General features: G+C 37.9%; 1 protein-coding gene across 3 annotated transcripts in view; it reads left to right on the top strand.

Annotated features, from left to right (window-relative positions):
• Nucleotides 1-15,290, top strand: part of PHTF2 (putative homeodomain transcription factor 2) — a 65,584-nt gene that overhangs the window by 34,276 nt on the left and 16,018 nt on the right. For 2 of the 3 annotated variants that reach the window (XM_031592759.2, XM_090135454.1), the window contains exons 6-10: nt 3,932-4,097; nt 4,775-4,939; nt 8,375-8,576; nt 10,369-10,527; nt 13,925-14,140. In XM_031592759.2, coding sequence (XP_031448619.1) covers nt 3,932-4,097; nt 4,775-4,939; nt 8,375-8,576; nt 10,369-10,527; nt 13,925-14,140 — 908 coding nt within the window. The remainder of the gene's footprint in view (nt 1-3,931; nt 4,098-4,774; nt 4,940-8,374; nt 8,577-10,368; nt 10,528-13,924; nt 14,141-15,290) is intronic. The other variant, XM_090135457.1, reaches the window with a different exon arrangement.

The raw sequence follows: 15,290 nt of genomic DNA, 5'->3' as shown, positions 1-15,290 counted from the left end.
TGTACTGGGGGCTCCAGACCTGGACGCAGTACTCCAGATGGGGCCTCACAAGAGCAGAGTAGAGGGGAACAATCACCTCTCTGTCCCTGCTGGCCACCCCTCTTCTGATGGAGCCCAGGATCCCATTTGCCTTCCGAGCCGCAAGGGCACACTGCTGGCTCATGTTAAGTTTTTCGTCTACCAAGACCCCCAGGTCCTTCTCCACAGGGCTGCTCTCAAGGACCTCTCCTTCCAGTCTGTAGGGATGCCTGGGATTCCTCCGGCCCAAGTGCAAAACTCTGCACTTTGCTGTGTTGAACCTCATCAGGTTCACCCGGGCCCACCTTTCTAGCCTCTCGAGGTCCCTCTGAATGGCATCCCGTCCTTCAACTGTGTCAACCACACCACTCAGCTTGGTGTCGTCAGCAAACTTGCTGAGGGTGCACTCAATTCCGTCATCAATGTCATTGATAAAGATGTTAAAGAGCACCGGTCCCAAGACAGATCCCTGGGGGACGCCGCTCGTTACCAGCCTCCACCTGGACATAGAGCCATTGATGATCACCCTCTGTCTGCGGCCTTTCAACCAGTTTCTTATCCATTGAGTGGTCCACCCATCAAATCCACATCCCTCCAGTTTGGAGATAAGGATGTGGTGGGGGACCATGTCAAAGGCCTTGCTCAAGTCCAGGTAAATGACATCAGTCGCCTTTCCCTTGTCCACCGATGCCGTCACTCCATCATAAAAGGCCACCAGATTGGTCAAGCATGACCTTCCTCTGGTGAAGCCGTGCTGGCTGTCACGGATCACACGCCCTTTCCTCATGTGATCAAGCATGTCATCCAGGATGATCTGTTCCATGATCTTCCCAGGCACAGAGGTGAGACTCACCGGCCTGTAGTTCCCAGGGTCCTCCTTGCTCCCTTTCTTGTAAATGGGAGTGACGTGACCCTTCCTCCAGTCATCCGGGACCACACCAGACAGCCACGACTTCTCAAATATGATGGAGAGCGGCTCGGCAACCACCTCAGCCAGCTCCTTCAGAACCCTGGGATGCATGCCATCCGGCCCCATAGACTTGTACACATTCAGTCTCATGAGGCGGTCTCGGACCTGCTCTGTCCTCACAGCAGGGGGGGATTTACCACCCCAGTCCCCACCCAGAGGTGTAGGGATGCAGGGCTCAGGGACGGAAGGAGTACTGGAGTCCTGGCTGCCAGTGAAGACCGAGGCAAAGAACTCATTCAGTACCTCGGCCTTCTCTTCATCCGTTGAAACCAGTTCTCCTTTTACGTTTACCAAAGGAGGTACACTCGCTTTGGCCTGTCTCTTCTGGCTAATGTACCTATAGAAAGTCTTCCTGTTGTTTTTCACGTCCCTCGCCAAGTTCAGTTCCACCTGCTCCTTGGCTTTCCTGATCCCACATCTGCAAGTCCGGACGACATCCCTGTATTCTTCCCAGGTGGCATGCCCTTGTTTCCAGAGTTTGTACACACCTCTCTTTGCCCTCAGCTCTCTCAGCAGTTTAAGCACTCTGAAAAACTAAATGACTGATAAGTTATCTGTTGTAATCCAATCAAAATATGATAATTACCTTTTCATTTTTGCTGTCAGTCCTCACAGTAACAAATTTCTGTATCATTTGGAAATTGTATCTAAAATTAGAAATGGAAGAATAAAAATACAGTACCTCTTGTTTGATGTTAGCAGCTATAGAATTTGTTCCACACTGACGGTGCCCCCAAACTTGAAATACACTGACATTCATGTAAGCTGTCAAAAATTTTCCCTATCCCAAATTCTTAGGTAGGTGCGTAAGAATTATTATTGCAAATGTTAGCCTCTGAGTATACTATGCTAAATAGTAACAGTAAAGGAAATAGTTTTTTTCCCTGACTGTAGATTAAAACTCCAGATTTTAAAAACACTTGTTTACTTTATAATAAATTATGAGTAGAAAACTATGTGATAAGAGAAACAAAGAAATGTTTCTGTTCAAGGTCATTGAACAGGCTGGTAAGTTAAGGTAGAAGTAAAAATTTTTTTCTTCTGACTCCATATCCATTTAGGTTATACCACTACCTCATTTTCACTTTTAAAATGTTTCTATATTCTAATACGAAAACTGATGTGTGAAATTAGTGTGTATTTTAGTATGAAACAAGAAATGTGAATATTCATAGCAGTTATACATTTATTTTGGTGAGATACATGTATATGTATGTATGCATTTTTAAAATTCTTGGTGACACAACTATTTCAAAGCTTTTAGTACTAAAAAATAAATGGTTTGGTCTTTGAAATGTAGTTGCCTGCTTTGATGCAGCTTTTTGGCTCTACATGAAGTCATTCCATTTGTTTGTTTCACAAAATACAGCGCTGTCATTTAGGAAAATACCAGTCCAGATGTAATAAATAGGTAAAGAAATAATTGAAACTGGTAGGAGAAATTTTGTTTGAAGCCTAAACTGTTGGCAGGAGCCGTTCTGTGGTAGTCTGAACCACAGTATGTTGGCACGTTGTGCAGAAATTTGTGTATTTCCTTCCTGTGTTACTGAAAGGATTGGAGAGGTTGGTAATGTTTTGTTAAATCTCTGTGTAAACTTCATGGTAGGGGCGTGCAGTCTATAGGCTCATGTTTTCTGAAATCTATTGTGAAGTTTGAAATTATTTTGTGGATACGTAGTCCTGAAAATCATTTCAAGTGGATCTGTGGAGCTTGTTGTACTCAGATCAGTATACTTACACAAGTTGCATAGTAGGAGTCAAAGCTGGCTATTTGTTTACACTTTATACCATATGAATCTAACTGTGTGTTTGAGAAACTCAGATGAACTCATTTAGAAAAAGGTGTTGTTACTGACCTAAAGCTTGTGAAAAGCTTTTCTAAGTTGTGGAAGTGATTGGGCTGTTCTAACAGGAGTAAGAAGAGCTTTGTGGGTGTTGGCTGTGTATGAGAAGCAGGTTATAGGGTTATAAGTTTAACAAGTAATGATGGGTTGATGGTTGGACTTGATGATCCCAGAGGTCTTTTCCAACCTTAATGATTCTATGTTTCTATGAAGGGGAAGCTGCCACTTTTCCAAGCACAAATATTAGTTGGAATCCTGGTCACTTCAGCTGGACTACCTTGTAATATACATGGTTTGTCTTTGAGCTTTCCTTGTTATTAGAAAATTTATGCACAAGTGTATGGGAAATTTTGTCTTTTGAATGGAATATGGAGTTCAAAATGCTTTCAGCTGGAGTACTAAGAATTTCTCATCACTAGTCTGCATTGAAATAGATGTTTGATTTCACAGTCGCAAGTTAGCTGAGCTTGGCAGGCACTTCCTGGGGTCACCCAGGCCAACCTCTGCTCAGAGCATCATTAGCTGCCATGGGCTGCTCAGGGCGATGTCCAGCATGGTGTTAAGCATCTCCAAAGTGGAGGGATACAGCCTGTCAGGGAAGCCAGCTCCTTGTTTGATGTCTCCTATGCTCACCTGACTTGTTGGATTGTGCTGTGTTGGTTTCAAGTGATACAGGACTAATTGAAACTAGGAGGACTAAATACAGGACTGATTGAAGCATAGCGTTTGTTGCTTGATTTTGTTTATTTTTCTTCCTACTAAATTGTCATCTTAATATGAATTTGCTTCCTGTCATACCTGGCTTTGCAAATGCCTTTCCCTCCACCCTTCATTCTGCTACCTTTTTTTGAGCAATATTTATAATATCACAAGTGTAAAAGAAGACGTGAGCATGAGGATAAGTCAAGTGTTCAAATTCTGATTACTGTCTTTCATTTTATTGTAATTGTCATTCCATGCTCTGAATTTCAAGCTTGGTTTAAAATGCAGGTAAAGAACTACATGCGACTGTTTCTCATTTTAAGATAAATCATATAATAAGTTGGCCATCCCAGACATTTCAAGTACTGAACTCAACTTCATCTTCCTTCTTTTCCAGTTGCTGCTGTAGTGTTATTCTGTACAGCCCAGAGCCCACATAATATACCTCTGACTGAAGTAATTGGGCCAGTATGGCTCATGTTGCTACTTGGAACTGTACACTGTCAGATTGTTTCAACACGAACCCCTAAGCCTCCTCCCAGCACAGGGGTTAAAAGAAGAAGGTATAGTCTGTATTAAAGTACTTATCATTTAGGTTTGTTGAACTATTCTGAAGAATGTGCATAAAACTGTAGGGATTTACAGTCTCTGCTTCACAAGGGATGAGAAATTGAGGCTCCGTTTTTATCTGAAACCTTAAAATGGGTGCTTGGTTAGTGCTCTAACATTTGTGCATTTACTAATTTGTGCACTGTTTTTTTTTAATACATTAAATCTGATGTTTTTGCCTCAAAAGAGCTTGTGACTGAATACTGATGGGGTGACATATTACTGCAAGTTTTGCTTTAGAACTCTGTGCAGTACTGACCAGCAATCTGTGAGAAATGTGGTAAAGGAGGTTCTGGAAGCATAGACCTGAAAGTCTTCCAGCACTGCAGTGTATATGGTTTGCTACAGTGAATTGTCCCCTTACAGTGGGAAAACCTGCAATAGTGAAATTTTGCAGGTTTTAGCCTCTGAGATGAAATTTATCTTATCTTGTATTTAAGTGTTAAGATGATGAATAACTGTTATAACTTAGTTTTTGTAAATGGAGTTTGTTAAATCAACACGATAAACCTTTAGCAACATGTCTTGAAATTTTGCTTGTTTTTGCATGCCTAAAACTGCTGAACACGTTATAGAAGTAGTAGATTGCATTTATAAAGCTACCTTCCAATTTTAATCTCTTCTGATGAAGGAAATTAAGGAAAGCAGCACATTTGGAAGTACATAGGGAAGGAGATGGCTCTAGTACCACAGATAACACACAGGAGGGAACAGTGCAGAGCTACGGTACAAGCACCTCTTACAGTATTGGCGCTGTCTTCAGAGATATCTGGCATGCCGCTTTCTTTTTATCAGGGTTTGTATTTATTCAAGGCTACATATGTGTGAGATATGCACTATCCCTTTTCCAGTGAAGTAAACATTAATCTGCTGATTAGATAAGAACAAAAAATAAATTGACAAAAAACTTTATAGTAAACTCAGCTCAGTGTTTGAACGTGCATTAACCTCTTCTGTTTTGACTTCTGAAATTGCTGATGAAATAACTGTAGAAATGCAAAGTAACTTTGGCTGATTTTATGATAATTGTAGGACTGTACTTTGTGAGTTATCGGGAATGAACTAGCTTGGTTTCTCAATTTTAACCCAACAGGAAAATGTTACTCTTACATTTTAGTCGATTGTATTACCTGATAATTACATAGAGAGAATGCACATAGATCTCCATCACTGTCATCAAATCACACATTTTTCTGAAAGAGAAACCTTCAGGACTCAAGCATGGCAGTTAATCTGTCAGTGAGCTATGAAGATGCATTTTCTAATGACTGGACAAAGCATTTAAGCTTGTTATATTTCAGAGTGCTATACATCAGCATTTATTAGTAAAGTTGAATACATGCTCATGAGCTGGTACAAAATAAAGAAAAGGGATACTGCAAGTTACTACATTGTTTTGTTCTGCATGCTGCATCTTAAATATTGCAACACTAATGTGTCTGTTGTATTTGTGATTTGTGCTCTTAACCTCTGGTAAAGCTTTACCTCGTGTTACGTTACATTCTGGAAATAAAAATCTGGAAAAGTTTTTAAAATATCTAAGAATGCTGCAGAAGTTAATTTGGTCTTCCTGTGTGTAGTTTAAGCTGGTTTAGCAGACTGTGAGCAATAGCAATAGACACCACAGCTGTTCTTTTGTGTAACTCCACATCTAAATCAGTATTTCTTTCTGGTACATTTGGAGTGTGATCTTGTAAACTTTTGAGCATTATCTGCTCAGTGAAGATACTGATTTTCAATCAGTATTGTTGGACTGCTGAGGATTGTTGGAAGACTCACTTTCTTCCTTACCTTCTTCACTTCCTTGGGGTGACTGAGAATGCTATAAGCAGCCTTTAGTCACTCTTCAGCTGCAGAGGTTTGTATGTCTGAGAATGAACCATGGCAGCATATCCAGATGAAAAATAACCTTTTTTTTTTTTTCTCACATCAGTTTTGTCATATAATTTTTCTTTTCCGAAGTCATGCAGATATTTTTGTTTGCAAAGTGGGACTGGGAATGAGGAAGCAGGAATGCAACGTGGAAAGTGTGGGCTAACTGGCTTGAGATTGCGATGTTACTGAAGATGTTCTTGTGAAACTCCAGTGCCAGGAATTTGTCCGTACTCCAGCTGTGGAAATCTTTAACTTCTAAAAAGTTTTGCAGCCCAGATGAGTTAGGAAAGTTTTTTGATAGTAGTTTGATCTGATTGCCCAAAGCCTCAGTACTGTCCTAAATGGTCGTCTTTATAGATTTTGAAAATAAAAACTGTGTTTGTACTCAAGCTGGCACATTGCTGATCTGCAGACAGGAAGAGGCTTGCAATCTGCACCACAGAGTCCATGATAAAGTATCTTGCTGTCGCTTCTTTTATAAGCTTATAAAAAAATCTGATCCATGCAAATATATAAAAGCTGCCAAAAGTATTTCAACTGATTTTAGAATCATAGAATGAAATCATAGAACCATAGAATGGTCCAGGTTGAAAAGGACCACTACAATCATCTAGTTTCAACCCCCCTGCTATGTGCAGGGTTGCCAACCACCAGACCAGGCTGCCCAGAGCCACATCCAGCCTGGCCTTGAATGCCTCCAGGGATGGGGCATCCACAGCCTCCCTTGGCAACCTGTTCCAGTGTGTCTCCGCCCAATGTGTGGAAAAGCTTCCTCCTTAAAAAAAAAAAAAAAAAAAAAAAAAAAAAAAGTACTACTCATTTATTTAGAAATAAAATCAATAATTTTGGAACTAGATAAGGGAAAATTTTATAGCTTTCTACAAAGGAAGTGGAGTAGCAGTTGCTGCTTTTTAAAAAAAAGAATAATTAAAAAATGCCATTTAGTGTTTTTTCTGGAATGTTTGAGGGAGGGTGGAATGAGACTAAAGAAGATAGAGAAGGATGAAAAGTCTCAGTAACTGCCTTTTCTGCTTGTTACTTTGTCCATAGTCTTGCAGATTAATTGCTCCTTTTTGGATTTTCTTCCCTAGCTGGTGAGTCTCCACTGTGTATATGGAGTACCTTATCTTAGGTACGATGTAAATCAACTGTCCCAATTCATACGATGTACATATTAGAGAGAAATTTAATTTGCTGTGTAATCCAAGTTCTCACAGAGCTTCCTGAAAGAGAAGGGCAATGCATGTTCCCCTACAAGAGCAAAAGAGTAGACCAGGTTCTTGATAGTTTTATCAAGTCTGTGTTTAGTGGTTCTGTGGTTCTTTTGTTTTATAAACATAAAGAATAAAATCTGGAAACTTCATTTCTAATTCTACTACTATTTTATTTATTTTTTTTCCCCTAGAAGTGTTCTGGGAATTACTAACCACACAAGATTTTATTGCTTTCTGGGTAAAGATTTTCCTTATTAAATATTTTGAGATATAGAAGCCAAAGTGAAACTGCATTAAAGTGATCTCTGTCAGTAAGGTAGAAAGCTGCTATTCCATTTTCATTCCTTCATCAACAATACTTTCTAATTTAGAGATGCAATCATCCAAACTTCTGCTTTTGAAAGGCTTTTGTTTTTTTGTGGCATTAAGTTTTCTTGCTACTACATCTACTGATTAGATAGTGGCCTTGACTTTTAGACAGTGTTAAGGAAGATGATAGATTGGTATTAGACTTCTCATAGGAATAATAATACTTAAGCATAATTGATAGGTTTGTTATTTAAAAACAAGCCTAATTACTGTGTTTGTTAGATACTATTGAATTATGTCACTGGGGTGTTACTGCATATATGGGAAAGGGTAAATCACATTCTGGTTAGCAGACTTGTCAATACACAGAGTGAATTTAAACAAGCGCGTTCAGGAAGTACTAACAGAGCACGCTCACAGCTGTAAGAAATGAATGGCACATTTGCTTTGAGTTAATAACATTTTAACTTTTTTTTTTTGTAAGAATAAAACAAACAATCCTCATTTACATTTGGGGCTTCTGTTTCTTCTGTTGCCAAAGATACTTGATGTTTTAGTTGCAAAACATCGGTTTCCTTTTCTCTCTGTACCTAATAAAATAATTTTCTTTTGGACACTGTTTCTCTTATGATGTTTATAGGAAAGAATAGTGAGTATTAATTAGAAGATTAAAAATAAGCTTACAAACATTTCATCAGATGTTAATATCTTTTTATTTGTTTGTGTTCATCTTAATAAAACTAAAACATGGGTTGAAAAGGGTGAACAGGATTTAGTCTGGAAAAAAAAAAAAGGAATCATTAAATTAATGCTTACATTTGTTTCAAATATAGATCTAAGAAAGCAAAAAACTCAATAGATAAATCCACTGAGACTGATAATGGCTACGTGTCCCTTGATGGGAAAAAGACAGGTAAAAGCAGTGAGGAATGTGCACAGGCCCAGGAGCGTCTCTGTGAGGTGATAAAGCCAGAAGAGTCGGGCTGGAGCACCACAACCATGAGAGAGACCTTCAGCACCCCCAGCCATCACAAGGTAAGTGTGCCGTGTTGCTTTCAAAGCAGGATAGTTTGTTTGTCTGGTGATATGTAGGCTGTATTTGTGTGATGCTGTTGATGTATTCTCATTTACGTTATCCTTAAAAGTGTTTTAAATGAAATTAAGCTTAGAGTGCTGTGTTCAAAATCCTGTTCAGTCTTCCAATGTCATTCCTTTTATATGTAGCCTTTCCTTTTTCTTGTCAGAGGCCCCTGGCTGACATCTAAACGTTCTTTGCTCTTCATTAATTCAGTGCACAATTTCATATGCTGTCACTTGTATCTTTTTTTCAGTCCAGCTGAACAACACGCTTTACTCTTTATTGCCTCTTTGATGCTCTTGGTGTATGTGGTCCCATCTTTGTGCCAAAATGGAACAAATGGAACCAGCAATTTGTAATTTTGAGTTTATTCTGAGCATTTACCTATGAATCAGGAATCATCTTTCTTTTCTTTTGGTTTGTCCTCGTAGAAGAGGAGGAAAGAACAATTTTCCTCTCAGTAAAATAGACATAGCCTCCTGAGGTGAGAAATAAGGATGAGATGGAAGCAGAATAAATGGTTGTGAAAGAAAGGAGAACTTTTCATTCTGGATTTGTTTATCTCCTAGATGTACTATTTTCATCTTGCAGTTCTACAGAATAGATTTTCCAAAGTATTTTTTCCTGGCTCCATTATCATTTGCCTTCTAATGACTGCCATTACTGCTCACTTACTTGACTTTGGCTCAATGTATAATCATTGATCAATCATTGCAAGGTTGTTTCATGATAATATCAAAGGGAAAGGTTATTCTGCTGGAAGTATACGCATATACATCTTTATAAAGGAAAGGCATTCTGTGGGGGGTTTCATAGCCAACTTATTTAACAATCCCCATGAATATCCATATGATTAAGTCAGAGTGGGTGTGATGAAGTTCATCTCAGGGCAGTAACCTCAGTATTTTGGTCTGCTCAGCAGCAACAGCAGAAACTGTAATTTAGTTACTGTGATTCAGTTGTCTCCATTCATTCCAAGCATTTTGCATTCTTGAAAAATAGTAGAAAAGCCACCACAGACTGTATTCTGCATGTCCCTCATTCTCTATGCAGCTCATCTGTTAAGAAAGTGAGATGAGTTGACACTGAAGCATCTCAGAAGCCAGAGCTCATTATGGAAGAGAAATAGATGCCTGAATCGCAGGGGTAAAGGGATCTTCTGTCATTTCACTGATGACAGTGCAACTCCTGAAGGAAATTTTACGGGGTTCTATGCAGTGGTGTCATAATAAATGGGAGTATACAGAAAGGTTTTGACAGCTGACCAATCTTCTACTGCAATCTCTTCTTCCTGTTGCTGTCAGGTCTGGTTTCACTTCAGCTTAAATCAGGGAAATAGTGTGATAAATTTATTATCTGGGTCTTCCTTTCACAAACAAACCTTGTAGTGTTTTATAGTTGAAAGAGGTAAATGCTGGATTTGTACCATATGTGTTGATGATTAAGCGTGACTCTGCTATCACAAATTTATTTTCTCAGACCTTTTGGATATCTTGCATTTAGGCCTTCAAAATGTGAATGCCAGCGTTCATGAGCTAAATATGATCTGGTTTTTCATTGTCTGAGAAATGTTTATTTTGATACTACAGTTTTATTTCGTAATATCTGCTGTATCATTTCTTACAATTGAAAATGCAATATCTACTTTAACAGGGCATACGTAATATTGCAGAAAGAAATTTGATTGTAATGGTTCAGAATTGGTAAGTATAAGTGTAAGTCTTACTAATACTCTACTTCTTGCACCAGGAGACTCACAGGACTGTGACAAATTTATCAGATGAAGTTTCTAGTGAGGAGGGACCTGAAACTGGATACTCTTTACGCCGCAATGTAGAACGCACTTCTAGTGATGGCACGCTTCGAAACAGGAAATCTCACCATTATAAGAAACACTATCCTTTGGAGGTATCTATTCTTCTCTTGTCTCTTTTATGTAAATTGATTGAAGCTCTAGGCTTCTCGTTGAGTATTTATTTTTTTCTCCTATACTATGTTTTAGGATTATGTTAATTTGAAGCCATGCTAGTGAGGGAGAGGGATTCCTTTTTGTATGACAGAGTTTTAACTTTGAGGTTTTTATTCAGCTGATTTGAGCTTTGTCAAATTTTTCAATTTGTTAAGATCCTTTGATAGATCTTGCATCAGATTTCAGTTAACTCTATTGCTATCTTTTGATGGCAGGTATCTCTTTTGAAAACTTGATTTGTTACAGAAACACAGTAGTTTGCAATAGTAACATTTTCATTGTACTTAGTGCTGCTGCTTGTCTCCATTTATATTGTATTTTCGACTCACCAACCTTCTTGTGAAGTCATCTGCTAGTTTGCCTGGTTTTTCATTCCTTCATGTTTGTTGAAAGCCATTAAAATATTGCCATGAAATCTCAACAAAATTGTGTTATACTGCAACAAAAACACACAAAACCCTGAAATTTTAAGAGATTTATTAACATCAGAGCTAAGAGGAGGAAGGCAGCAATTCCATATTAGTAGAGTCTTTAGTTGTAAGGGTTCAGACACTGAAAGACAGAAGTGGGGGAGGGCTTTTTTTTTTCTTTTAATTCTAAAGGATTTCCGCTCTTTTTGCTGATGGTATGCAACTGAGCAGATAAACAAAACTTTGAGGTTTTTGTAGTGTGTTTTCTTTTTAACAACTGTACTTGCTCTCTCCGCCCCCCCCCCCCCCCTTTTTTTTTCCCCCCAACTAGGACTATGAGAAAAGAATGTGCAGAGTAATTTTGGTTCTGACAGGAGTGTGCTTGTGGGTGGCTCTAACAGGCAAAGCATCATAAGCAAGCCTTCCACTTGATAGAAATAATGCCTTCTTAGAAGGGTTCATATAATGCTGCTTCCTCTGATAATAATTACGAAGTCTTGAGGTTTATGCTTTGCATAAAAACATTAATTTTCTATAATTTGTTTCTCACAAACTTTGGATTGAAAGATCTAGGAGGCTAATTCATTTTTAACTGTTTGATGTCCTGCGTATGTTTAGTTTAGGCTTTCTGAACAGGGTGATACTTGGAAATGTTTCGTATTGCAGAAAATGTCTCCTGACTGCATGTTAGTGCAGCTGGGCAGATGTGATTGCAGATGATTTTTTTTTTCCCATCTTAAATGTATTTTCTTTTCCAAAAGGTGTCTCAGAGCTGTAAAATCCTAAATTGTTGTCTAGGGAGGACTGTGTGTAGATACCTTCAGAAACTGAAAAAACATGAATTTACTCTGTGTATAGTAATAACTCACACTTTTCCCCTTATCTCTGTGATTGATGCTGTGAAAGAGGAAGCTTTTCTGTGTTGTTAGCAGCTCTTTTCCCTCAACGTGATTACAAAGGAAATGAAACAGTAATTTTGAAAACTGAAAGCTTTCTTTGTATTTAAAAAAAATAAGTATATATATATATATAAAATATAATATATATATATATAAGTGAGACAGTGGATGTGCTTTCAGCTTCTGTCCTGTTTTCCCTTATCTTGTTGTTTACTTGTCAGTCATTGTTTGAGGTATAGCTTTTTAATCTGCTTGCTTCATTCAGTTCAAGACTCAGCACCCTGTACTGACCACGTTCTATGAAGAATAAATATTTCAGATAATATCTTTGTTATTGGTATTCTATCATCTCACTAAAAAGAGCTTGGAGCAAATTTTTGCTATTTATTTCTTTACAAAATTGCTTGCATAAGGTGTACAAAGCGAGGTTTCCAGGAAGAACAAGTAACTCTCCTTCAGCTGGTAATGCATTACAAGTCATGTTAAATTAATAGGTCTGCTGCAGTATTTCTTGATTCTGTTTTTCAGTGAAGAAAATTGGGCATAATCTTGAGATAAACTGTAGCAGAAAGAAATGAAATTTGCTCTAAGAAGGAATGGAAATTGGCAGATGATAGTATGAGTAGGATGGTACTGCATTTTAAGGCCTGTCTTGCAGGAAATTGGTTCATCTAACCATTGAAAGGAGCTTAGGGGTCTGCATTTTCATTCTGAAGAAAACATTAGATTGCATTATGTGTATGCACCGGGGTAGTTAAATCTCCCAAGTGTAATGGTTTTCTATGTTATTATTTAAGTAGTGCACAAAATTTAAAAATAATGAGGCATGCTTGCTTCTCAACTACACTTTCTTTAAAATAATTAGTTGTTTATGCATGACTGTGTAGATCACACATCTACCTAGTACTGGGTATGGATACTCTCAGTTATTCTTTCTCTCTACACCTGTTCCATGCCTGTCTTCAAAGAAGCTCACACACTGTCTTTGGAAAGGAACGTGAAGCGGAACAGTGGACACTGAGAATCAAATTGGTGTTTTTAGAGATTATTATAGGCAATTAATTTTAGAAATGTACTTCTGGGACATACCAACATTTCTTTTAGAACTAGTAAAATGACATCCACTGGGTTGCTATTGGCTGTCTTGGACCTTGGCTAGCTAGAATTATCCGTCTCTTCTTCCTCTAGGACCTTCTTTTTTCTTGCCCATTTTTTGAAAGAATCCCTCACTGTATGGTGGGAAGTGAGTCTGGCAGTGCAGGTCTGAATCTGCACCTGAAGTAGACACAATCTGCAAATGCCTGTCTGTGGTGTCTCTGTACTTCAGGCTTATTTTTTTTATTCCACATGTTCTCAGTTTCTGTGGATGAAGCTAAAGAGGAAGTCTTTGTCTTCTAAATCCCTTAGTCTTGCTTTACTCCGATTTATCCTTTTGTGAATTTATTTAAAAGCTATACTAACAGGTTGGGGGGACACAGATATGTTAATAACTAGGTAAAGTAGATCAAATCAAACAACATAGGATAGAAAGACAAAGTGGCAGATCAGTTTAAAATACTTAATGAATTAGGCTTTTCTCACTCTACTTTTCTATACTAATTGGCAGATCAGTGTATATGCCTTTAAGCCTTTTTTGTTTCTTCAATATTTTCACTAAAATAATGAAGCTGTAATGTATTTGAGGGGACTTAATTTATCACTAATTAAATCAGAAGTTGGAGACAGGCCTGATAATTGCTCTAAATTAATGAATTTTTAAAATCTGTAAAACAGTTACTTCTTTCCAATGTGTATGAATTGAGTCTTCATTGTGTGACCCATCCCCCATAAATGGAGGACCACAAACTATTATGTGTGTGTGTGATGTCTAACTGTGCAGTAAACACATAATACTTTCTGATTTGAAATGTAATGAGTGAAACATAAAAAACTGATGTACATGGACTTGCTACATTTGAACTTAACTCTTCTGTTAAGGAAATAGAGTACAAAAACAGCATTAATTCCAATGAATATTTTAATTTCAGGATACACCTAAATCAGGTACTAGCTGCAGTTCTCGGTGTTCAAGCTCCAGGCAGGATTCTGAGAGTGCAAGGCCAGAATCAGAAACGGAAGATGTGTGGGAGGACCTCCTACACTGTGCAGAGTGCCACTCTTCCTGTACTAGTGAGACGGATGTAGAAAGTCCTCAAATGAATCCATGTGTGAAGAAAGAATATAGAGATGACCCATTTCATCAGGTTGGTCGTTTCTGCTGAGTTTGACTTCTACAGCATGTACATCTTCAGTCTTATCAGCTTTGTCATGTGCTCAGGAGGCCTGGGAGAAAGAACTCTCTATTAAATGGAAGTAACAGAGCCAAAGTGATTTGGTAGAATTAAAACAAGGAAAATTGAATTTCTGCTACTTGGTAATTAATTTGTCAGATGAAGAGGATATGCCTGTGTACTGTAATAGCCTGCAGAATATTTTTGTGTTAGGATTCTAGTTCAGGACAAGTACTGATTGAAGTTTCCTGTGGTAGAATCATATATATATGTCTCAGGGAATATTTTTGTTTGTATATGTGTATATATATGAAATTACACAGCAAGATAACATACATAATACCTGATGTTATGTGTGTATTCTTTATTTTCTGTATACGTTTATAATATCTGTATTCTTTTTCGAGAAAATATTTTTTTTGTTTTAGTTTTACCTTAAAGCTAATCATTTATTTTTCTTAATACTATTCTATAGAAAGATCTGGGCAGTAATTTCTGAAAATGTTAGTGTTTGTTGGGCAACGCTTCAGTTGCAGCCTGCCTTGGGTTAATTGGATGGAATTTGTTGTCTGTATTTAGTAACTAATGATGATGTGTTAGTCTTCCTTTGATTAAAAAAAAAACATTCAGATGTCAGTGCCAATTATGTTTGTATTACAAGATTTTTCACTAAATTGCATGCTGCCTGCTGTGAAATATTTTTCTTGTTAAATATGCAGTGTATGTTGGCACTGCTTACATCAGTGCTAAGGAATTTAATAAGAGATGATGTTACTGATAGCTGAGAAAAAGAGTCTCAAAAGATAGGCTTGTTCACTCGTAACTGGAACTGAAAATGGTGGATTTGTTGGTATCCCCCCCCCCCCCCCCCCTTCAAAAAAAAAAACAACAAATCAACCAACAAAATCCACCCCCAAAGCAACAGAGACAGCAGTTTGAATTTCTGCACTCTTTGTTTTTAAAATTTATTTTAGTTCTTGCTTGTATTCCATGTTTTTTTGAAGTTTAATATTTTTGTTGGTTTGTTTCATTGTAGATGGTGAAATTTTTTGAATTTCAGCTCCTGGTGTAGATACTCCCTCTAGAGGAAAATAGTGGAAATCTATGTTTCAGAAGGTCTTTC

The sequence above is a fragment of the Phasianus colchicus genome, chromosome 1 (genome assembly GCF_987193195.1).
Source record: "Phasianus colchicus chromosome 1, bPhaCol1.hap1.1, whole genome shotgun sequence".
Classification (NCBI taxonomy): Eukaryota; Metazoa; Chordata; class Aves; order Galliformes; family Phasianidae; genus Phasianus; species Phasianus colchicus.
Note: the sequence above shows the minus strand (reverse complement) of the source record. Positions and strands in the feature narration are given on the sequence as shown.